Below are 26645 nucleotides of genomic sequence, written 5' to 3'. Positions count from 1 at the left end.
CGTCGTTATGTTTTAAAGCTTCCTTTTTCTAAAATGTCCCGCTACTTAAAAGATAGGGTTTTATTTTATCCCCACACTTGGAAATCATTGACTTTTTACAGCTTCTGGAACATGAATGTGTCTCTTTGTTGGTGGAAAAATTCCTCCTCACTTGTGCATTTAATGTTGCTACAAGCTGCAACTTGGGGGTGCGTAGGAAGCCCCTGCCGGTGATCGATTGATTATGCAGCGATCTGGTGCTAATTTTATTGGTACATGGACATCTTTAATAACATCATAACTCAATTTGTGGGGGTGTATGTTTCATTACACGTAGTCTTGTTTGGTATGTCTCAAAGCAATACTGACAAAGACATTAATACCACCAGACCAGAGTTTGTGGCATCTCTTCAAAAATGATAAAGAAAACAATGCCACTAGAATGTCCATCCATCCATCTTCTTCCACTTATCCGAGGTCGGGTCGCGGGGGCAGCAGCCTAAGCAGGGAAGCCCGGACTTTCCTCTCCCCAGCCACTTTGTCCAGCTCTTCCCGGGGGATCCCGAAGCGTTCCCAGGCCAGCCGGGAGACATAGTCTTCCCAACGTGTCCTGGGTCTTCCCTGTGGCCTCCTACTGGTCAGACATGCCCTAAACACCTCCCTAGGGAGGCGTTCGGGTCGCATCCTGAGCAGATGCCTGAATCACCTCATCTGGCTCCTCTCGATGTGGAGGAGCAGCGGCTTTACTTTGAGTTCCTCCCGGATGGCAGAGCTTCTCACCCTATCTCTAAGGGAGAGGCCCGCCACACGGCGGAGGAAACTCATTTCGGCCGCTTGTACCCGTGATCTTATCCTTTTGGTCATAACCCAAAGTTCATGACCACAGGTGAGGATGGGAACGTAGATCGACCGGTAAATTGAGAGCTTTGCCTTCCGGCTAAGATCCTTATTCACCACAACGGATCGATACAGAGTCCGCATACTGAAGACGCCGCACTGATCCGCCTGTCGATCTCTTGATCCACTCTTCCCTCACTCGTGAACAAGACTCCCAGGTACTTGAACTCCTCCACTTGGGGCAGGGTCTCCTCCCCAACCCGGAGATGGCACTCCACCCTTTTCTGGGCGAGAACCATTGACTCGGACTTGGAGGGGCTGATTCTCATCCCAGTTGCTTCAAACTCGGCTGCGAACCGATCCAGTGAGAGCTGAAGATCCTGGCCAGATGAAGCCATCAGGACCACATCATCTGCAAAAAGCAGAGACCTAATCCTGGAGCCACCAAACCGGATCCCCTCAACGCCTTGACCTCGCCTCGAAATTATGAACAGACTCGGTGACAAAGGGCAGCCTTGGCGGAGTCCAACCCTCACTGGAAACGTGTCCGACTTACTGCCGCCAATGCGGACCGAGTTCTGACACTGATCGTATAGTGAGCGGACCGCCACAATAAGACAGTCCGATACCCCATACCCTCTGAGCACTCCCCACAGGACTTCCCGAGGGACACGGTCAAATGCCTTCTCCAAGTCCACAAAGCACATGTAGACTGGTTGGGCAAACTCCCATGCACCCTCAAGGACACTGCCGAGAGTTTAGAGCTGGTCCACAGTTCCACGACCAGGACGAAAACCACACTGTTCCTCCTGAATCCGGGGTTCGACTATCCGGCGTAGCCTCCTCTCCAGTACACCTGAATAAACCTTACCGGGAAGGCTGAGGAGTGTGATCCCACGATGGTTGGAACACACCCTCCGGTTCCCCTTCTTAAAGAGAGGAACCACCACCCCGGTCTGGCAATCTAGAGATACCGCCCCCGAGTCTTGTCAATCAAGACAGCCCCACAGCACCCAGAGCCTTAAGGAACTCCGGGCGGATCTCAATCACCCCGGGGCCTTGCCACCGAGGAGCTTTGTAACTACCTCAGCAACTTCAGCCCCAGAAAATGGAGAACCCACCACAGATTCCCCAGGCACTGCTACCTCATAGGAAGACGTGTTGGTGGGATTGAGGAGGTCTTCTAAATATTCTCTCCACCGATCCACAACATCCGCAGTCTAGGTCAGCAGAACACCATCAGCACCATACACGGTGTTGACAGTGCACTGCTTCCCCTTCCTGAGGCGGCGTATGGTGGTCCAGAATCGCTTTGTTTTCCCTGGCTTCCCTGAACTCCTCCCATGTCCGAGTTTTTTCCTTCGCAACCGCCACTAAAATGTGAAATGTGTAAAAAATGGGGCTACGGGATAAAGATAAATGTAACACAATAAGAAATATGCCTATCAATCAATTTAGAGAATCAAATAAGAAAAAATAAGGGGTTTTGCATGTGCCTTGTTGTACTTGACTGTTGTATTTTTCTTTGTTTTGGTCATTTTCAGATGTGTTTGATTGAAATTGTGCTCTTTTTGTCTTTTAGAATTTTCTACGTGTCTCATGACTCCCAGGATCTAAAAATATTCAGTTACATCGCCAGAGATGGACACAGCAATGTCTTTCGATGTAATGTTTTCAAGTCCAAAAAGAAGGTGAGAATTGCTTGGATCTGTACCTCCAACATCAGTAAAAAAAAAAAAGGTAGTACAGTCGTCCTTTGCGACATCGTGCTTTCAAATCTTGTGGCTTCATACACATCACACTTTTTTTTTTTTTAGCATATTTCACATCCATCCATCCATTTTCTACTGCTTATTCCCTTATTAAGGTTGCGGGGGGCGCTGGCGCCTATCTCAGCTACACAAGTTGGCTTAAATTAAGTGTTTAATTCAGTTGGTTGTACATACAAACCCCGTTTCCATGTGAGTTGGGAAATTGTGTTAGATGTAAATATAAACGGAATACAATGATTTGCAAATCCTTTTCAACCCATATTCAATTGAATGCACTACAAAGACAAGATATTTGATGTTTAAACTCATAAACTTTATTATTTTTTTTTTTTTGCAAATAATAATTAACTTAGAATTTCATGGCTGCAACACGTGCCAAAGTAGTTGGGAAAGGGCATGTTCACCACTGTGTTACATCACCTTTTCTTTTAACAACACCCAAACGTTTGGGAACTGAGGAAACTAATTGTTGAAGCTTTGAAAGTGGAATTCTTTCCCATTCTTGTTTTATGTAGAGCTTCAGTCGTTCAACAGTCTCCGCTGTCATATTTTACGCTTCATAATGCGCCACACATTTTCGATAGGAGACAGGTCTGGACTGCAGGCGGGCCAGGAAAGTACCCGCACTCTATTTTTTACGAAGCCACGCTGTTGTAACTTGTGCTGAATGTGGCTTGGTAATGTCTTGCTGAAATAAGCAGGGGCGTCCATGAAAAAGACGGTGCTTAGATGGCAGCATATGTTGCTCCAAAACCTGTATGTACCTTTCAGCATTAATGGTGCCTTCCTGTATGTACCTTTCAGCATTAATAGTGCATGGCAGCTCCCGCCATCAGTGAGTGAATATGCGTGTGAATGGGTGAATGTGGAAATACTGTCAAAGCTCTTTGGGCTCCTTAAAAAGGGGTAGAAAAGCACTATACAAGTACAAGCATTTACCATTTTTTTTACCATTTAATTTGTCTTGACCTGAACTCCCTTTTTTTAATTCAAGCAAAAGCAGAAATCGCAGATAGCTTTTCCACTAAGTTTTGAAAGTAAATACCGTATTTTTCGGACTATAAGTCACAGTTTTTGTCATAGTTTGGACGGGGATGCGACATATACTCCGGAGTGACTTATGTGTGAAATTATTAACACATTACCGTAAAATATCAAATAATATAAATTATCTCATTCGCGGAAGAGACGAAGAAACTGTCAGCAATCGTCACACACACGTCAACCAATAAGAATTCGGCGGGGGAGGGTCATGGCAGAAGTGCATTGTGGGTCATGGGATGCTAACTGCTATATGCTACATGCTACTACCGTATATATAAAATGGATCATTTCATCGTTGGCGGTAACTTATAAAAACTGAGAAGGGCTGAACAAAAATGGCACCGAAAAGGAAATCATGTACTGCAGATTACAAGCTGGACGTAGTGAAATATGCAGCAGAAAACGACAAGAGGAAGCGGCGCGTACCTTTTTGAGTTGGCAGAGTTGTTTAGAAGCGACATCGAGGAAGAAGATTTCATGGGATTTATCGATTAGGAGTGACAGATTGTTTGGTAAACATATAGCATGTTCTATATCAGGGGTGCCCAAACTTTTTCTGCAGGCGAGGCTACTTTTCAATTGACCAACTCGAGGGGATCTACCTCATTTATATATATCATTTATATTTATTTATTTATGAAATAGACATTTTTGTAAACAAGTTAAATGTGTTTAATGATAATACAAGCATGTGTAACACATATAGATGTCTTTCTTTCACGAAGACAAGAATATAAGTTGGTGTATTACCTGATTCTGATGACTTGCATTGATTGGAATCAGACAGTAATGATGATAACGCCCACATTTTCAAATGGAGGAGAAAAAAAGTTGTCCTTTCTGTACAATACCACATGAAAGTGGTTGGTTTTTGGCATCTAATTCATCCAGCTTCCATACACTTTACAAGAAAAACATTGGCGGCAAATTCCGTAACTTGCTTGATTGACATTCACGGCACCCGAGGGTCTTGTGAGATGACGCTGGCTGCTGCCACTTCATTATTATGAAAAAATGACAGAGAGGAAGGCGAGAAACACTTATTATTTCAACAGACTTTTGCGCCGTCCCTTCCGTCAAAACTCTAAAGGCCGACTGCACATTTCCTATCTTCACAATAAAAGCCCTGCTTCATGCTGCCTGCGCTAACAAAATAAGAGTCTCGGAAGGCTGGCGTGCACAAGTGATGTGCACGCCAGCCTTCCGAGGGATCGCTTGTGCACGCCAGTTTTCCGAGACTCTGTATTTAGTTAGCGCAGGCAGCATGTAGCAGGGCTTTTATTGTGAAGATAGGAAATGTGCAGTCGGCCTTTAGAGTTTTGACGGAAGGTACGGCGCGAGAGTCTGTTGAAATAAAAAGTGTTTCTCGCCTTCCTCTCGGTCATATTTTCATAATAATGATCTTGCAGCAGCCAGCGTCATCTCACAAGACCCTCCGGTACCGTGAATGTCATTTAAGTGACGTCTTGGGGAAGATTGATGATCACTAATTTTTAGGTCTATTTTTTTTTTTAAAGCCTGGCTGGAGATCGACTGACACACCCCCCGCGGTCGACTGGTAGCTCGCGATCGACGTAATGGGCACCCCTGTTTTATATGTTATAGTTATTTGAATGACTCTCAGCATAATATGTTACGTTAACATAGCAGGCAGCTTCTCAGTTGGTTATTTATGCCTCATATAACGTACACTTATTCAGCCTGTTGTTCACTATTCTTTATTTATTTTAAATTGCCTTTCAAATGTCTATTCTTGGTGTTGGATTCTATCAAATAAGTTTCCCCCAAAAATGCGACTTATACTCCAGTGTGACATATATATGTTTTTTTTTCCTTCTTTGTTACGCATTTTCGTCCGGTGCGACTTATAATCCGAAAAATACGGTACATAACACCAAAATACGAAATGTCTTTTGGACTTTGTCACTTAGTCGATCTTTGAACTACTTAGATGCAATTTTAGATTCAAATAAAATCACTCCACAGCTTTCAATTGCAACCAACCTGCATAATCTTATTTTCAATGGCTTAACTATGTTTTTTTCTCTCTCCACACCAGAGTCAAGCCATGCGCATTGTTCGGACCGTTGGGCAGGCATTTGAAGTTTGTCACAAACTGAGTCTGAAGACTGCACAGCAAAACACGGATGGAAAGGTGGACTGCCATAGTGAGAATAATGGCAATGACTCCACCATCACTGGTAAGTACACAAAGCAAATTCAACTGGTTCACAATGTGCAACACATACATGCCAATATTGTTTTTAAATACTTTTTGACTGGGGGGGCGAAAGCTGACTGCATGCAAAGTAACCATATATGTGTATATACAGTATACATGGATGTAGCTTGTCACTGAAGGCATCACAACTATGGCACCTGAGAAGTGAAAACCATTTCAGGGTGACTACCTCTTGAAGCTCATCGAGAGAATGCCAAGAGTGTGCAAAACAGTAATCAAAGCAAAGGGTGGCTATTTTGAAGAAACTTGAATATGAAACATGTTTTCAGTTATTTCACAATTTTTGTTAAGTACATTACTCTAAAAGTGTTCATTCATCGTTTTGATGCCTTCAGTGACAATCTACAATAAAGAAAACGCATTGAATGAGCAGGGGTGTCCAAACTTTTGGCCTGTACTGTATATATATATACAAACCCCGTTTCCATATGAGTTGGGAAATTGTGTTAGATGTAAATATAAACGGAATACAATGATTTGCAAATCCTTTTCAACCCATATTCCGTTGAATGCACTACAAAGACAACATATTTGATGTTCAAATTCCATCCATCCATTTCCTACCGCTTATTCCCTTTCGGGGTCGCGGGGGGCGCTGGCGCCTATCTCAGCTACAATCGGGCGGAAGGCGGGGTACACCCTGGACAAGTCGCCACCTCATCACAGGGCCAAAACAGATAGACAGACAACATTCACACTCACATTCACACACTAGGGCCAATTTAGTGTTGCCAATCAACCTATCCCCAGGTGCATGTCTTTGGAAGTGGGAGGAAGCCGGAGTACCCGGAGGGAACCCACGCATTCACGGGGAGAACATGCAAACTCCACACAGAAAGATCCCGAGCCTGGATTTGAACCCAGGACTGCAGGACCTTCGTATTGTGAGGCAGACGCACTAACCCCTCTGCCACCGTGAAGCCATGTTCAAATTCATAAACATTATTTTTTTTCTGCAAATAATAATTAACTTAGAATTTCATGGCTGCAACACGTGCCAAAGTAGTTGGGAAAGGGCATGTTCACCACTGTGTTACATCACCTTTTCTTTTAACAACACTCAAACGTTTGGGAACTGAGGAAACTAATCGTTGAAGCTTTGAAAGTTGAATTCTTTTATGTAGAGCTTTAGTTGTTCAACAGTCCGGGGTCTCCGCTGTCTTATTTTACGCTTCATAATGCGCCACACATTTTCGATGGGAGACAGGTCTAGACTGCAGGCGGGCCAGGAAAGTACCCGCACTCTTTTACTACGAAACCACGCTGTTGTAACACGTGGCTTGGCATTGTCTTGCTGAAATAAACAGGGGCATTCATGATAACGTTGCTTGGATGACAACATATGTTGCTCCAAAACCTGTATGTACCTTTCAGCATTAATGGTGCCTTCACAGATGTGTAAGTTACCCATGCCTTGGGCACTAATACACCCCCGTACCATCACAGATGCTGGCTTTTGAACTTCGCACCTATAACAATCCGGATGGTTATTTTCCTCTTTGTTCCGTCCGGAGGACACAACGTCCTCTGTTTCTAAATATAATTTGAAATGTGGACTCGTTAAACCACAGAACACTTTTCCACTTTGCATCAGTCCATCTTAAATGAGCTCGAGCCCAGCGAAGCCAGCGGCGTTCCTTGGTGTTGTTGATAAATGGGTATTGCTTTGCATGAGTTTTGACTTTCACTTACAGATGTAGCAACCAAATGTAATTACTGACAGTGGTTTTATGAAGTGTTCCTGAGCTCATGTGGTGATATCCTTTACACACCGATATCTGTTTTTGATGCAGTACCGCCTGAGGGATCAACGGTCCGTAATATCATCGCTTACATGCACTGACTTCTCCAGATTCTCTGAACCTTTTGAGGATTTTAGGGACCGTAGATGGTAAAATCCCTAAATTCCTTGCAATAGCTTGTTGAGAAAACGACAATTTGCTTACAAAGTGGTGACCCTCACCCCATCCTTGTTTGTGAATTACTTAGCATTTCATGGAAGCTGCTTTTATACCCAATCATGGCACCCACCTGTTCCCAATTAGCCTGCACACCTGTGGGATGTTCCAAATAAGTGTTTGATGGGTATTTCTCAACTTTATCAGTATTTATTGCCACCTTTCTCAACTTCTTTGTCACGTGTTGCTGTCATCAAATTCTAAAGTTAATGATTATTTGCACAAAAAAAAAGGTTTATCAGTTTGAACATCAAATATGTTGTCTTTGTAGCATATTCGACTGAATATGGGTTGAAATTTATTTGCAAATCATTGTATTTCGTTTATATTTACATCTAACACAATTTCCCAACTCATATAGAAACACGGTTTGTAAAAAAAAAAAAAAAAAAAAAAAAAAAATATATATATATATATATATATATATATATACACACTGAACAAATATAAACAAAACACTTTTGTATTTGCTCTCATTTTTCAACAGTTGAACTCTAAAAGATCTAAAACTTTTACTATATACACAAAATGCCTCTTCCTCGCAAATTTTGTTCATAAATCTTGCCGAGATAATCCGTCCCACAATCCCACCTCACAGGTGTGGCATATCAAGATGCTGGTTGAACAGCGTGATTATTGCACGGGTGTGCCTTAGCGCGCCCACGATAAAAGATAAAAGGCCGATTCGAAATGTGCAGTTTTATCACAGAGCACAATTCCACAGATGTCGCAGGTTTTGAGAAAGCGTGCAGTTGCCATGCTGACAGCAGGTATGCCCACCCGAGCTGTTGCGCATGAACTAAATTTTCATTTATCTACCATAAGCCGTCTCGAAAGGCGTTTCAGAGAATTTGGCAGTACATCCAACCGGCCTCACAACCGCAGACCACGTTTAACCACATCAGCCCAGGACCTCCACATCCAGCAGGTGCACCTTCATAATTGTCTGCGACCAGCTACTCGGACAGCTCCTGCAACAATGGATTTGCATAATCAAAGAATTTCTGCACAAACTGTGATAAACCGTCTCAGGGAAGCTCATCTGCATGTTCCTCCTCATCAGAGTTTCGACTTGACTGCAGTTTGTCATTGTAACTAACTTGAGTGAGCAAATGCTCACATTCCATGGTGTATGGTATCAAATGAATCCTAGTTTTCACTGTTCAAGGCAGATGGCAGAAAGCGTGTGTAGTGTTGTGTGGGAGAGCGGTTTGCTGTCAACGTTGTGAATTGAGTGGCCCCTGGGGGGCAGGCGTATGTTATGGACAACAAACCCAAGTGCAGTTTTTTTGATGGCATTTGAATGCGCAGAAATACCGGGACGAAATCCTGAGGCCCATTTTTGTGCCATTCACCCGAAACCATCACCTCATGTTGCAGCAGGACAATGCACGGCCCCATGTTGCCAATATCTGTACACTATTCCTGGAAGATGAAAACATCCCAGTTCTTGCATAGCCAGCACTCTCACCTGACAGCGTACATGACAGCATGTTGAAATAATCGCTGGTGGGTTGCATTCTATGGTTTGGAGACCCCTGGTTTAAAGCCACCGCCTGTTTGTTAGAACCCAGAATAAACTGGTTAAGTGTGTTGTACTCTAGTTTATCAGATAGGCACATTTCATCAAAAAAAACCTCTGGTGTCTGATAATTACCAATACCTCAAAATACCAGATATAGAATGATAATCGGGTTTGTGGCGGTCCGCTCCCTGTATGATCAGTGCCAGAGCTTGGTCCGCATCGCCGGCAGTAAGTAAGACCTGTTTCCAGTGAGGGTTGGACTCCGCCAAGGCTGCCCTTTGTCACCGATTCTGTTCGTAACTTTTATGGACAGAATTTCTAGGCGCAGTCAAGGCGTTGAGGGGTTCCGGTTTGGTGGCCGTGGGTTTTGGAGATAATGTGGTCCTGAAGGCTCCATCTTGCCAAGATCTTCAGCTCTCACTGGATCGGTTCACAGCCGAGTGTGAAGCGACTGGGATGAGAATCAGCACCTCCAAGTCCATGGTTCTCGCCCGGAAAAGGGTGGAGTGCCATCTCCGGGTTGGTGAGGAGATCTTGCTCCAAGTGGAGGAGTCCAAGTACCTGGTAGTCTTGTTCACGAGTGAGGGAAGAGTGGATCTTGATGTCGACAAGTGGATTGGTGTGGCGTCTTCAGTATTGCGGACTCTGTATCGATCCATTGTGGTGAAGAAGGAGCTGAGCCGGAAGGCAAAGCTCTCAATATACCGGTCGATCTACGTTCCCATCCTCACCTATGGTCATGAGCTTCGGGTTATAACCGAAAGCACAAGATCGTGTGTACAAGTGGCCGAAATGAGTTTCGGCCACCAGGTGGCAGGGGTCTCCCTTAGAGATAGGGTGAGAAACTCGGTCACCCGGGAGGAGCTCAAAGTAAAGCCGCTGCTCCTCCACATCGAGAGGAGCTAGATGAGGTGGTTCGGGCATCAGGTTAGGATGCCGCCTGAACGTCTCCCTAGGGAGATGTTTCGGGCACGTCCGACCTTCTGTTGTTGATTTTTTTTCATTCGTTGCTGATCTGGAAATTGTTGCTTTGGCATTTAGTGGGTGTGTCACCGAACGGAGATGTTGACATACAGTTTCAAGCACTCCTCATTCTCCAGCGGATGACTTTTCAATCGATGCTACGAATTAGCAGTGCTGCTACTTTTTGTAGCAACGCTTTTGCCGCATAATTGTCCAACATATTCCCGCTCGAAGCCAAACCACCGCCAGACGATGGACCCCGTGCTGTTTTTCTTTGGAATTAATTCTTCCTCCATTTGTTACCAGATTTGCACCTTCTCTCTTTCGTATTACCACTTGCACCGCACCATTAGCATCGCAGCTAATGTTACCCATGTAGCTACCTACCTCTCTGCTTGGGGAGGGCGTGTGACGTTGCACACGTGACGTGTGTAAGAAGCAGAGGTGGGTAGTAACGCGCTACATTTACTCCGTTACATCTACTTGAGTAACTTTTGGGATAAATTGTACTTCTAAGAGTAGTTTTTATGCAACATACTTTTACTTTTACTTGAGTATATTTATAGAGAAGGAACGCTACTTTTACTCCGCTCCATTTATCTGCAATCAGGTCACTACTCGCTACTTTTTTTTTTACCGATCTATTAATGTTTGTTTTGTTTGTTTTGATTTTGTCAGACACGCATTCAAAGTAGGAACTACACATGCCTGCTTTTCACCAATCACATGCAGTCACTGGTGACGTTGGACCAATCAAACAGAGCCAGGTGGTCACGTGACCGTCACACGTAGAACCCGACATGTTGAAAAACTTATTGGGGTGTTACCATTTAGTGGTCAACTGTACCGAACATGTACTGTACTAATAAAAGTTTCAATCAATCAACCAATCAATCAAAAGTGTAAAGGAAAAAAGACACTTTTTATTTCAACCGTACTTCCCGTCCAAAGCCTAAAGACTGATCGCACAGTTCCTGTCTTCACAATAAAAGCGCCGCTCCATCGCGCCTGCGCTAACAAAATAAGAGTCTCCGAAAGCCAGCGCAAACAAGCTAGCAAGCTACGGAGTTTGCCGCCAATGTATTTCTTGTAAAGTGTATAAAAACGAATATGGAAGCTGGACAAATAAGATGCCAAAAACCAACGACTTTCATGTGGTGTTAGACAGGAAGGAGGAACTTTTATTCTTCTCCATTTGAAAACCGGGACGTTATCAGCACTATACTGTCTGATTCCAATCAATACAAGTCATCAGAATCAGTTAATACACCAATTTATATTCTTGTCTTCATTAAAGTTAGGAATCTATATGTTAAACATGCATGTATATTCATTAAAACACCTTTAACATGTCAACAAAAACCGCAAAATAAATAAATATAAATTATATACTGTATATATAAAGGTATGTATATTGTCCAGGGTGTACCCTGCCTTCCGCCCGATTGTAGCTGAGATAGGCGCCAGCGCCCCCCGCGACCCCGAAAGGGAATAAGCGGTAGAAAATGGATGGGTATATATATATGATATGTGTGTATGTATATGTATATATGAGGTAGATCACCTCGACTTGGTCATTTATTAAGTAATTGATAAACGTTGAAAAACTTATTGGGGTGTTACCATTTAGTGGTCAATTGTACGGAATATGTACTGTACTGTGCAATCTAATAATACAAGTTTCAATCAATCAATCAATGCCTACTGAGCCTATGGTGCTGTTAAGTTATTGTGGCTCAATTTGCCTTAATTATTTTTTATTTTAATTTATAATATTGTTTTAGTTGCTTAAGAGTTATTCCTGGCTCTGAATTTGCTCATTGCTATTTTTATGTTTTTGTGCATTATTTGTTGCCGTAATCATTAAACGAACAGGTTACTCATCAGTTACTCAGTACTTGAGTAGTTTTTTCACAACATACTTTTTACTGTTACTCAAGTAAATATTTGGGTGACTACTCCTTACTTTTACTTGAGTAATAAATCTCTAAAGTAACAGTACTCTTACTTGAGTACAATTTCTGGCTACTCTACCCACCTCTGGTAAGAAGGTGCGCTTGTTTAAGTCTCTGTGAGAAGGAGAGACAACAAAGAGTGGGAAACACATGCAGTGTAATGCCCGCAGTTAAAAAGCAACCGCGTGAGAACGTATACTCGAATTTCACGATATAGTCATTTTCTATATCCCACAGAGACAAACCAGCGAGATATCGAGTGTATCGATATATCGCCCCGCCCTATCTCGCCTTAAGACCCACTTTTGTTTAACACTCTGTGAGTTGTGTGGTCCTCTGTGTTTTAAAATTGTTACTTTTATTTATTGTTTCAATTGGTTTTACCCTTTTTAATTATATTTCTGTTTATATTGGTTTTATACTCGTTTCGTTGTTTGTTATTCAGTCATCGGTGGAGCTAAGGATAGTATTCGAATCTTGTTTTTAATATTTTTGTGCAGGACTTTGGAAACATATTTGTTGTTTAAATGTGCTATATAAATAAAGTGGATTGGATTGAAAATAAGCATAATTTTATTAGATTAAATTGAGATGATTTTCTGTGATATTAACAAAGAAAAATACAGGCTCCACTGCATATAAATCAAGCACTTTCACGGCTCGCGGCGGCTCAGCCTGAAGCGGTTGCCCCCCACGCCACAGGCTATTGTTTGTAGGCACAGAGCTTTATAAGCACGTCGACCAACTTGTCAACCTTTAGTCACCTTTTGCATCGCTTGGTGTGCTAGCAAACTTGGTACCATCAGCAGGTGTGTCATCTACAGAGGTGGGTAGAGTAGCCAGAAATTGTACTCAAGTAAGAGTACTGTTACTTTAGAGATTTATTACTCAAGTAAAAGTAAGAAGTAGTCACCCAAATATTTACTTGAGTAAAAGTAAAAAGTATGTTGGGAAAAAACTACTCAAGTACTGAGTAACCTGTTTGTTTAATGATGACGGCAACAAATAATGCACAAAAACATAAAAATAGCAATGAGCAAATTCACAGCCAGGAATATCTCTTAAGCAACTAAAACAACATTATATATTAAATAATAATACATTAAAATAAAATAAAAATTAAGGCAAATTGAGCCACAATAACTTAACAGCGCCATAGGCTCAGTAGGCATTGATTGATTGATTGATTGATTGATTGATTGAAACTTGTATTAGTAGATTGCAGTACAGTACATATTCCGTACAATTGACCACTAAATGGTAACACCCCAATAAGATTTTTAACGTTTATCAATTACTTAATAAATGACCAAGTCGAGGTGATCTACCTCATATATACATATACATACACACATATCATATATATACATACCTTTATATATACAGTATATAATTTATATTTATTTATTTTGCCGTTTTTGTTCACATGTTAAATGTGTTTTAATGAATATACATGCATGTTTAACATATAGATTCCTATCTTTAATGAAGACAAAAATATAAGTTGGTGTATTACCTGACAGTAGTGCTGATAACGTCCCGGTTTTCAAATGGAGGAGAAAAAAAGTTGCTCCTTTCTGTCTAATTCCACATGAAAGTCGTTGGTTTTTGGCATCTTATTTGTCCAGCTTCCATATTCGTTTTTATACACTTTACAAGAAATACATTGGCGGCAAACTCCGTAGCTTGCTAGCTTGTTTGCTCTGGCTTTCGGAGACTTTTATTTTGTTAGCGCAGGCGCGATGGAGCGGCGCTTTTATTGTGAAGACAGGAACTGTGCGATCAGTTTTCGGCTTAGGGTTGGAAGTACGGTTGAAATAAAAAGTGTCTTTTTTCCTTTACATTTTTGATTGATTCATTGATAGATTGAAACTTTTATTAGTAGATTGCACAGTACAGTACATATTCTGTACAGTTGACCACTAAATGGTAACACCCCAATAAGTTTTTCAACATGTCGGGTTCTACGTGTGACGGTCACGTGACCACCTGGCTCTGTTTGATTGGTCCAACGTCACCAGTGACTGCATGTGATTGGTGAAACGCAGGCATGCGTAGTTCCTACTTTGAATGCGTGTCTGACAAAATCAAAACAAACAAAGCGTGCATTAAGAGATCGATAAAAAAAAAGTAGCGAGTAGCGACCTGATTGCAGATAAATGGAGCGGAGTAAAAGTAGCGTTTCTTCTCTATAAATATACTCAAGTAAAAGTAAAAGTATGTTGCATAAAAACTACTCTTAGAAGTACAATTTATCCCAAAAGTTACTCAAGTAGATGTAACGGAGTAAATGTAGCGCGTTACTACCCACCTCTGGTCATCTAGAATAGATTAGAATACACTAGAATACAAAATAGTTTTATTTGTCATTATGACCGTGAAAAGGTTCAAGGAACAACGATATTGGAGCAGATCCCCTAAGGTGCATACACAATAATGAAGTAATACAGTGGGGCAAAAACGTATTTAGTCAGCCACCGATTGTGCAAGTTCTCCCACTTAAAATGATGACAGAGGTCTGTAATTTTCATCATAGGTACACTTCAACTGTGAGAGACAGAATGTGGGAAAAAAAATCCAGGAATTTACATTGTAGGAATTTTAGTGAAGTGAAGTGAAGTGAATTACATTTATATAGCGCATTTCTCTAGTGACTCAAAGCGCTTTACATAGTGAATCCCAATATCTAAGTTACATTTAAACCAGTGTGGGTGGCACTGGGAGCAGGTGGGTAAACTGTCTTGCCCAAGGACACAATTGCAGTGACTAGGATGGCGGAAGCGGGAATCGAACATGGAACCCTCAAGTTGCTGGTACGGCCACTAAACCAACCGAGCTATGTCGCCGAGGGGAAATTAAAATTTTCAGCACAATCCCATTAAAGATCAGGACAAAACAGGATCAAACATTACAGGAAGACAGAACGGGATCAAAGATTATAGGGGAGACAGAACGGGATCAAACATTATAGGGAGACAGAACAGGATCAAACATTACAGGGAGACAGAACAGGATCAAACTCTGAGGCCAAATTCTGAGAAAAAATGTGTCTGGGGGCCGGTTTATCTAGTTTTAGGAAAACTAATACAAAACCTCACAAAAAAGTCTGATTGAATGCTAAAAATGTTATGACAGTCCGCCTTAAAAACAGAACGGAATTTGTGTTTTTCTATGAACGATAAAACCATAAATATTGAGAACGTCACACCCGCTCTCAATCGACATATTTTACAATCAATATTTTCTTGGATTTTCAAATTCTATTTGAGTTTTGTCTCTCTTCGAATCAAAAATGTCGAACAAAGCGAGACCAGCTTGCTAGTAAATAAATACAATTTAAAAAATAGAGGCAGCTCACTGGTAAGTGCTGCTATTTGAGCTATTTTTAGAACAGGCCTAGTGGGCGACTCATCTGGTCCTTACGGGCTACCGCGTTGGTGACCCCTGGTCTAGATGGTCCTCATGTGTGTCCTAGATGAGACTTGAGGGTCCTAATGAGTGGAGTGCTAACTAATGAGATGAAGATGGCGGCTGCAGTGCACGCTAGAACTTTATACTTTAAAGAATTTATTTGTAAATTCGGGTGGAAAATAAGTATTTGGTCAACCATTCAAAGCTCTCACTGATGGAAGGAGGTTTTGGCTCAAAATCTCACGATACATGGCCCCATTCATTCTTTCCTTAACACGGATCAATCGTCCTGTCCCCTTAGCAGAAAAACAGCCCCAAAGCATGATGTTTCCACCCCCATGCTTCACAGTAGGTATGGTGTTCTTGGGATGCAACGCAGTATTCTTCTTCTTCCAAACAAGACGAGTTGAGTTTATACCAAAATGGATGATACAGCAGAGGATTGGGAGAATGTCATGTGGTCAGATGAAACCAAAATAGAACTTTTTGGTATAAACTCATTTTGCAAGAAAAGAGAAGCCGAAGGGAAACAGCACGAAACAAAAATTAAAGAAGACGAAAACAACAAGGCAAGCATGGCTAGCTTCATCGTGGAAACTCACCAAAACAATGAACCCAATAAGATGGAAGTTAAAAAAAAAAAAAAAAGGATGCTGCAGGAAGCATTGAGCAAAATTTAGAGTTAAAACAATCCAGAAAACCAACAATAACGGGTTCTGTGAGCACCATTGTTAGCTCGGATTGCCCTAATCCTTTCGGGCATGAAAATCACCAGAGCTGCACCAGGTTACTAAAATCCTTTTTCCATTCCTCCATGAAAACATCACAGAACCGCTGAATGTTAGACATTTTGTGCTCCTTCCATTTCCGCCCAAGGATCTAATCAATTGGGTTTACGTGTGAAGACGGACCACCTTTACTTTCATCTTCCTCCAGGCGTTTGTCATCTTCAGCGTGTGTTTCGGGTTTGTCACCATGTTAAAAATCTTGCCGTGCGGCCCGGTTTCCAAAGTAAGGGATCATGTTCCACTTCACAGTCTCACAGTACATTTTAGAAATCATATTTATCCTCAATGAACTCCAGCTCCCCTGTGCAGGCTGCACTTATGCGGCCCAAGACCATGGCACAGCCCCCTGTGTTATACTCTGGGCTGTAGGCAAAGCACAATTACTGTATATTAGAGATGTCCGATAATGGCCATTTTGCCGATATTCCAATATTGTCCGGCTCTTAATTACCGATTCCGATATCAACCGATACCGATATATACAATCGTGGAATTAACACGTTATTATGCCTAATGTTGTTGTGATGCCCCAGTGAATGCATTAAACCAGGGGTCTCAAACTAAATTTTCCTGGGGGCCACTGGATGCAGAAACTGGGTGAGGCTGGGCCGCAAGCGAAGATTTCTTTACAAAAATAAATTTTTTTTTTAAAGAATTCATCTTCTTTGAATGACTTTCCCGCCCTAGCAATATACTTGCCAACTCTCGCGACCTTTGCGGGAAACACCCGAATATCAGTGCCCCTACTTACAATTTACTGGGGTAGACATTCTACGGGTTTTTACCCGGACAACAATTTTAAGGCCATGCCGTGACGACACTGCCTTTGACGTCCTCTACAACCTGCCGCCTCTTCCGCTTTCCCCCTGTACAAACATTATTCCTGCAGAATTAAGGAAGGAACTGCAAGACATACTTAATCAACAGCCATACAGGTCACACTGACAGTGGCCATGTAAATAGCTTTAACACTGTTACAAATATGTGCCACACTGTGAACCCACACCAAACAAGATTGATCAACACATTTTGGGAGAACATCTTCACCGTAACACAACAGAACAAATACCCAGAATCCAATGCAGCCCTAACTCTTCCGGGTTACAATAGGGGGCGGGGTTGGGGGAAGGCGGGGTGTATATTGGAGCCCGGAAGAGTTAGGGCTGCATTGGATTCTGGTTATTTGTTCTGTTGTGTTTATGTTGTGTTACGGTGGGGATGTTCTCCCAAAATGTGTTTGTCATTCTTGTTTGGTGTAGGTTCACAGTGTCGCACATATTTGTAACACTCTCAAAGTTGTTTATACAGCCCGAAAGAGTTAGGGCTGCATTGGATTCTGGTTATTTGTTCTGTTGTGTTTATGTTGTGTTACGGTGGGGATGTTCTCCCAAAATGTGTTTGTCATTCTTGTTTGGTGTAGGTTCACAGTGTCGCACATATTTGTAACACTCTCAAAGTTGTTTATACAGCCCGAAAGAGTTAGGGCTGCATTGGATTCTGGTTATTTGTTCTGTTGTGTTTATGTTGTGTTACGGTGGGGATGTTCTCCCAAAATGTGTTTGTCATTCTTGTTTGGTGTAGGTTCACAGTGTCGCACATATTTGTAACACTCTCAAAGTTGTTTATACAGCCCGAAAGAGTTAGGGCTGCATTGGATTCTGGTTATTTGTTCTGTTGTGTTTATGTTGTGTTACGGTGGGGATGTTCTCCCAAAATGTGTTTGTCATTCTTGTTTGGTGTAGGTTCACAGTGTCGCACATATTTGTAACACTCTCACAGTTGTTTATACAGCCCGAAAGAGTTAGGGCTGCATTGGATTCTGGTTATTTGTTCTGTTGTTTTTACGTTGTGTTACGGTGGGGATGTTCTCCCAAAATGTGTTTGTCATTCTTGTTTGGTGTAGGTTCACAGTGTCGGACATATTTGTAACACTCTCAAAGTTGTTTATACAGCCCGAAAGACTTATGGCTGCATTGGATTCTGGTTATTTGTTCTGTTGTGTTTATGTTGTGTTACGGTGGGGATGTTCTCCCAAAATGTGTTTGTCATTCTTGTTTGGTGTAGGTTCACAGTGTCGCACATATTTGTAACACTCTCAAAGTTGTTTATACAGCCCGAAAGAGTTAGGGCTGCATTGGATTCTGGTTATTTGTTCTGTTATATTTATGTTGTGTTACGGTGGGGATGTTCTCCCAAAATGTGTTTGTCATTCTTGTTTGGTATAGGTTCACAGTGTCGCACATATTTGTAACACTCTCAAAGTTGTTTATACAGCCACCCTCAGTGTGACCTGTATATACGGCTGTTGATCCAGTATGTCTTGCAGTCGCCAATTACGTCCACCTAGGTCAAATACATCATGTGGCTAGGCTCGTACAGTCTTTGTACAGGTTGTAGAGGATGTTAAGGGCAGTGCCTCCACGGTGCCCCCTTGATATTGTTCTTTGGGTGAAATTTGGGAGAATGATCATTCCTGGGGGCACTGAAAATTTGTAGTCTCCCGGAAAAATCGAGGGTATTCGAGTATGACGATGTAAAGCGTCATTCATTTCAAACTCGCGGGCCGTACCAACATTAAATTTTCTTATTAAGGTGCGGGCCGCAAAACAACGTCTCGCGGGCCGCGTGTTTGAGACCCCTGCATTAAACAATGTAACAAGGTTTTCCAAAATAAATCAACTCAAGTTATGGAAAAAAATGGCACTGCCATATTTATTATTGAAGTCACAAAGTGCATGAATTTTTTCAACATGCCTCAAAACAGAAGCTTGGAATTTGGGACATGCTCTCCCAAAGAGAGCATGAGGAAGTTGAGGTGGGCAGGGTTGAGGTGTGTGTGTGTGGGGCGGGGGGGTATATTGTTGCGTCCCGGAAGAGTTACTGCTGCAAGGGGTTCTGGGTATTTATTCTGTTGTGTTTATGTTGTGTTACGGTGCAGATGTTCTCCCGAAATGTCTTGTGAAAACATTGGACACAGTGTGTTGTCCAGCTTATGAGATGCGATGCAAGTGTAAGCCACTGTGACACTATTGTTCTTTTTTATTATTTTTATAAATGTCTATTGATAATGTCAATGAGGGATTTTTAATCACTGCTATGCTGAAATTATAACTAACATTGGTACTGTTGTTGATAATATTATTTTTGTTTCACTACTTTTGGTTTGTTTTGTGTCTGTTTATTGCAGTTCTGAGTGTTGCTCGGTAGGTTTGGTTTTGGAATTGGATTGCATTGTTATGGTATTGCTTTGTAGTGGTTTGTTGGATTGATATAAAAAAAAAATCGATTTAAAAAAAAAAAGAGAATCGATTCTAAGGCTTCACGGTGGCAGAGGGGTTAGTGCGTCTGCCTCACAATACGAAGGTCATGCAGTCCTGGGTTCAAATCCAGGCTCGGGATCTTTCTGTGTGGAGTTTGCATGTTCTCCCCGTGAATGCGTGGGTTCCCTCCGGGTACTCCGGCTTCCTCCCACTTCCAAAGACATGCACCTGGGGATAGGTTGATTGGCAACACTAAATTGGCCCTAGTGTGTGAATGTGAGTGTGAATGTTGTCTGTCTATCTGTGTTGGCCTTGCGATGAGGTGGCGACTTGTCCAGGGTGTACCCCGCCTTCCGCCCGATTGTAGCTGAGATAGGCGCCAGCGCCCCCCGCGACCCCAAAAAGGGAATAAGCGGTAGAAAATGGATGGATGGATGGATTCTGAATCGCACAATGTAAACGATTCGATTCGTATTCAGATCAATTTTTTCCTACACCCCTAAGAAATATATATATATATATATATATATATATATATATATATATATATATATATATATATATATATATATATATATATATATATATATATAACACTCTATATATATATATACACTATATATATATATATATATATATATATATATATATATATATATATATATATATATATGCATATAAATATACCGTTCATGAATGAGTATATCTGTTCGGGTCTGTGTTCAATGGAGAAGTCTGATCTACAAATTTTGCAGGCAGCAAACCCCTTCCCCTTCGAGCTTTCCTGGATGAACTGAAATCATATTTTTCCAATCATTTTGGAACTTGCAAGCATACTTCTTTTTACTCGTCACCGCCATGTCTCTTCTTCGTTCTTCTGCTTCGTCTTTGTTATGTTTTTGGATATTACTACTTGCCGTAGTTTTGAAGCTATGCATGATGGGAATCCGGATGTGGTGTGTCAGTGTATTACAGTGGGGCAAAACAAGTATTTAGTCAGCCACCGATTGTGCAAGTTCTCCCACTTAAAATGATGACAGAGGTCTGTAATGTTCATCATAGGTACACTTCAACTTTGAGAGACGGAATGTGAAAAAGAAATTCAGGAATTCACATTGTAGGAATTTTAAAGATTTTATTTGTAAATTATGGTGGAAAATAAGTATTTGGTCAACCATTCAAAGCTCTCACTGATGGAAGGAGGTTTTGGCTCAAAATCTCACGATACATGGCCCCATTCATTTTTTCCTTAACACGGATCAATCGTCCTGTCCCCTTAGCAGAAAAACAGCCCCAAAGCATGATGTTTCCACCCCCATGCTTCACAGTAGGTATGGTGTTCTTGGGATGCAACTCAGTATTCTTCTTCCTCCAAACACGACGAGTTGAGTTTATACCAAAATGGATACATGGATGATACAGCAGAGGATTGGGAGAATGTCATGTGGTCAGATGAAACCAAAATAGAGCTTTTTTGGTATAAACTCAACTTGTCGTGTTTGGAGGAAGAAGAATACTGAGTTGCATCCCAAGAACACCACACCTACTGTGAAGCACGGGGGTGGAAACATCATGCTTGTGGGCTGTTTTTCTGCTAAGGGGACAGGACGATTGATCCGTGTTAAGGAAAGAATGAATGGGGCCATGTATCGTGAGATTTTGAGCCAAAACCTCCTTCCATCAGTGAGAGCTTTGAATGGTTGACCAAATACTTATTTTCCACCATAATTTACAAATAAATTCTTAAAAATTCCTACAATGTGAATTCCTGGATTTTTTTTTTCACATTCTGTCTCTCACAGTTGAAGTGTACCTATGATGAAAATTACAGACCTCTGTCATCATTTTAAGCGGGAGAACTTGCACAATCGGTGGTTGACTAAATACTTTTTTGCCCCACTGTACCTGTCGGCTGGAATAAACACACGCTGAGAAATAACTCCGTGCCTGCCTACTTTATGGGTTATAGATAAACCTATGGAGGGTGTACCCCGCCTTCCGCCCGAATGCAGCTGAAATAGGCTCCAGCAACCCCCAAAAAGGGACAAGCGGTAGAAAATAAATGGATGGATCTATAACGGAGACATATATAATAGTCTCCTTTTCAGGGGAGAGAGGACGCCAAAGACTATACCTTTAAGGGATGTCCCCAATATTGTTGTTTGGGAGAAATTCAGGAGAATGGTTGCCCCGGGAGATTTTCGGGAGGGGCACTGAAATGGGGGAGTCTCTTTTAAACTCTTTTATGACCTTTTTTTTTGAACCAACCTTTTTCTTTTGAACTGTTTTGTAATCAATGGCGAGGACTGTTTAAGACCCCCATCCCTTTGGAAGCAGCCGTTGCCATGTGGTCAGGGGAGGTCCAAATAAAAGGAAGCGCGCAATCTTTTTGGAAGAGCGTAGTGACACTGTACAAGCGTACAGATGTATAGGCTTCTCCCCACTGAGACAAATGTGGAGGGGGTCCGGTCCGATGACCATGGATGAAGTACTGGCTGTCCAGAGTCGAGACCCAGGATGGACCGCTCGTCGGGACCCAGGATGGACCGCTTGCCTGTATCGGTTGGGGACATCTCTACGCTGCTGATCCGCCTCCGTTTGAGATGGTCTCCTGTGGACGGAACTCTCGCTGCTGTCTTGGATCCGCTTGAACTGAACTCTCGCGGCTGTGTTGGAGCCACTATGGATTGAACTTTCACAGTATCATGTTAGACCCGCTCGACATCCATTGCTTTCGGTCCCCTAGAGGGGGGGGGGGTTGCCCACATCTGAGGTCCTCTCCAAGGTTTCTCATAGTCAGCATTGTCACTGGCGTCCCACTGGATGTGAATTCTCCCTGCCCACTGGGTGTGAGTTTTCCTTGCCCTTTTGTGGGTTCTTCCGAGGATGTTGTAGTCGTAATGATTTGTGCAGTCCTTTGAGACATTTGTGATTTGGGGCTATATAAATAAACATTGATTGATTGATTGATTGAAATTGAATTCAGTCTCTGTTTGATTCCTTGCTTCTTGTCCTGTTTAATGGATGTCATCAGCGTTTGAACCTGACAGTTACAGTGGTAACGTTACACACAGTATGAACAGTAACACTGTGTGAGTTAAGTGGCCATCGTAAGGAAACAGAGACCATGATCATTTTTGAATTATGTGCACTTTCCTCATCTATATTACAAACCCCTTTTCCATATGAGTTGGGAAATTGTGTTGGAAGTACATATAAACGGAATAAAATGATTTGCAAATCCTTTTCAACCCATATTCAATTGAAAGCGCTACAAAGACAAGATATTTGATGTTCAAACTCATAAACTTTATTTTTTTTTTTTGCAAATATTAATTAACTTAGAATTTCATGGCTGTAACAAGTGCCAAAGTAGTTGGGAAAGGGCATGTTCACCACTGTGTTACATCACCTTTTCTTTTAACAACATTCAATAAACGTTTGGGAACTGAGGAAACTAATTGTTGAAGCTTTGAAAGTGGAATTATTTCCCATTCTTGTTTTAAGTAGAGCTTCAGTCGTTCAACAGTCCGGGGTCTCAGCCGTTGTATTTTACGCTTCATAACGCGCCACACATTTTCGATGGGAGACAGGTCTGGACTGGAGGCGGGCCAGGAAAGTACCCGCACTCTTTTTTTACGAAGCCACGCTGTTGTAACACATGCTGAATATGGCTTGGCATTGTCTTGCTGAAATAAGTAGGGGGCGTCCCTGAAAAAGATGGCGCTTAGATGGCAGCATATGTTGTTCCAAAACCTGTATGTACCTTTCAGCATTAATGGTGCCTTCACAGATGTGAAAGTTACCCATGCCTTGGGCACTAATGCACCCCCATACCATCACAGATGCTGGCTTTTGAACTTTGCGTTGATAACAGTCTGGATGGTTCGCTTCCCCTTTGGTCCGGATGACACCATGTCGAATATTTCCAAAAACAATTTGAAATGGGGACTCGTCAGACCGCAGAACACTTTTCCACTTTGCATCAGTCCATCTTAGATGATCTCGGGCCCAGAGAAGCCGGCGGCGTTTCTGGATGTTGTTGATAAATGGCATTCGCTTTGCATAGTACAGCTTTAACTTGCACTTACAGATGTAGAGACAAACTGTATTTAGTGACAGTTGTTTTCTGAAGTGTTCGTGAGCCCATGTGGTGATATCCTTTAGAGATTGATGTCGGCTTTTGATACAGTGCCATCTGAGGGATCGAAGGTCACGCTCATTCAATGTTGGTTTCCGGCCATGCTGCTTATGTGGACTGATTTCTCTAGATTCTCTGAACCTTTTGATGATATTATGGACCGTAGATGTTGAAATCCCTAAATTTCTTGCAATTGCACTTTGAAAATGCTTTGCAAATCATTGTATTCCGTTTATATTTACATCTAACCTAATTTCCCAACTCATATGGAAACGGGGTTTGTGTTGCCACAGACAGTTGGTCTTCACCCATCCTTCATTAATAATGTACTTGCCAGTCCCGCCTTGTCCTGACCCAGGTTGATGAAGTGGTTCACACAGACGACAACACTGTGCCAGCAAAATGTGGGAAGTTTCCATCATAAATTAATACTTTCCTTTGTTGCTCTGGTGTCCTCTGTGGCTCGAGAGTGATGCAGTGATGTGATAAGCTGAGTGTCCAATAACATCGCAGTCTGGCTTAGCTTTTGGGTTTAGCACGATGATATGATTCAGGGTAGTCAACTCGCTTGCGGCAAAAGCCATGGCGACACTCCTCTCTGGGACTTTTAAGTTATCGGTAGAGGATCAGGGTCCTATGTCCGATGTTAGTTCACAGCCGGACCAAAATCAAAGCAGGTAGTTTGCAGACACCTATTTTGAAATGTTTAGTTAACATAGATTCTGTTCATAACTTTTATGGACAGAATTTATGGGCGCAGTCAAGGTGTTGAGGGGTTCCGGTTTGGTAACCGCAGGATTAGGTCTTTGCTTTTTGCAGATGATGTGGTCCTGATGGCTTCATCTGACCGGGATCTTCAGCTCTCGCTGGATCGGTTCGCAGCCGAGTGTGAAGCGACTGGAATGAGAATCAGCACCTCCAAGTCCGAGTCCATGGTTCTCGCCCGGAAAAGGGTGGAATGCCATCTCCGGGTTGGGGAGGAGACCCTGCCCCAAGTGGAGGAGTTCAAGAACCTAGGAGTCTTGTTCACGAGTGAGGGAAGAGTGGATCGTGAGATCGACAGGCGGATCGGTGCGGCGTCTTCAGTAATGCGGACGTTGTACCGATCCGTTGTGGTGAAGAAAGAGCTGAGCCGGAAGGCAAAACTCTCAATTTACCGGTCGATCTATGTTCCCATCCTCACCTATGGTCATGAGCTTTGGGTCATGACTGAAAGGATAAGATCACGGGTACAAGCGGCCGAAATGAGTTTCCTCCGCCGTGTGGCGGGGCTCTCCCTTAGAGATAGGGTGAGAAGCTCTGCCATCCGGGAGGAACTCAAAGTAAAGCCGCTGCTCCTCCACATCGAGAGGAGCCAGATGAGGTGGTTCGGGCATCTGGTCAGGATGCCACCCGAACGCCTCCCTAGGGATGTGTTTAGGGCACGTCCAACCGGTAGGAGGCCACGGGGAAGACCCAGGACACGTTGGGAAGACTATGTCTCCCGGCTGGCCGGGGAACGCCTCGGGATCCCCCGGGAAGAGCTAGACAAAGTGGCTGGGGAGAGGGAAGTCTGGGTTTCCCTGCTTAGGCTGCTGCCCCCGCGACCCGACCCCGGATAAGCGGAAGATGATGGATGGATGGATGGATAGTTAACATAGAATTTACCGGGTTTGGAATTTCACACTTAACAAGTGGGCAGGCACTCTAGAGACCCAAATATACACCATAATGGGACGGCGTGGCGCAGTGGGAGAATGGCCGTGCGCAACCCGAGGGTCCCTGGTTCAAATCCCACCTAGTACCAACTTCGTCATGTCCGTTGTGTCCTGAGCAAGACACTTCACCCCTGCTCCTGATGGATGCTGGTTGGCGCCTTGCATGGCAGCTCCCTCCATCAGTGTGTGAATGTGTGTGTGAATGGGTGAATGTGGAAGTAGTGTCAAAGCGCTTTGAGTACCTTGAAGGTAAAAAAGCGCTATACAAGTACAACCCATTTATTTATTTATATTGTCAAAAGTATTTGGCCAGAATCAGGTGTCCTAATAACTTGGCCTGGCCACAGGTATATAAAATCAAGCACTTAGGCACGGAGACTACAAACATTTGTGGAATATCTGCTACTTCCGGTAAAGGCAAGGCTTTGTTATTAGCGACCAAAAGTTGCGAACTTTACCGTCGATGTTCTCTACTAGATCCTTTCAGCTAAAATATGGCAATATCGCGAAATGATCAAGTATGACACATAGAATGGACCTGCCATCCCCGTTTAAATAAGAAAATCTCATTTCAGTAGGCCTTTAAGCTTCAACTTTATGATTTATTCACCGATACACCAACATTTATTCATATAAACCCTTTGATTCTTGCTTGCAAGATATACAAAGTAAGAGATGAGGTGAGCCTGAAGAAAATAAGGCAACACACACTTCTCTCCAAAGCCTTATAATTGCACACCAGGCAACGTCACAAGCATTACAGCGTAAGTCACCCTACCCACCCCAATCAGAGAGCTTCGAGCCTGGCTGTGTAACTTCCACTGCCCTCTGCAGCCCTACAGAAATGAACTTGCGTTCACATTCTGACAAGCCAAGAGATCACCCACATACTGTAATGGACCGTGCATTATAAACGGGAAACCGAATGCAAATGATGTCATTCATACCACATTCTCCGATTCACTGTCGGTGTTCAGCGACACAGTCCTCCACTCTGGTTATAGGCTTATCTCGGGGACTAATTAACATGACAGTGGAATGTAATATAGTACAACTATGGAAGTTATCGGGCT

General features: G+C 42.7%; 1 protein-coding gene across 2 annotated transcripts in view; it reads left to right on the top strand.

The window, feature by feature from the left end:
• LOC133540826 (carboxyl-terminal PDZ ligand of neuronal nitric oxide synthase protein-like) overlaps positions 1-26645 on the top strand; it is a 218023-nt gene that overhangs the window by 155198 nt on the left and 36180 nt on the right. For both annotated transcript variants that reach the window (XM_061883781.1, XM_061883780.1), the window contains exons 5-6: positions 2399-2507; positions 5692-5833. In XM_061883781.1, the coding sequence (XP_061739765.1) occupies positions 2399-2507; positions 5692-5833 (251 nt within the window). The remainder of the gene's footprint in view (positions 1-2398; positions 2508-5691; positions 5834-26645) is intronic.

This window comes from Nerophis ophidion, linkage group LG22, assembly GCF_033978795.1.
Source record: "Nerophis ophidion isolate RoL-2023_Sa linkage group LG22, RoL_Noph_v1.0, whole genome shotgun sequence".
Taxonomy (NCBI): domain Eukaryota; kingdom Metazoa; phylum Chordata; class Actinopteri; order Syngnathiformes; family Syngnathidae; genus Nerophis; species Nerophis ophidion.
The sequence above is the reverse complement of the archived record's forward strand: the minus strand, read 5'-3'. Positions and strand labels throughout refer to the sequence as shown.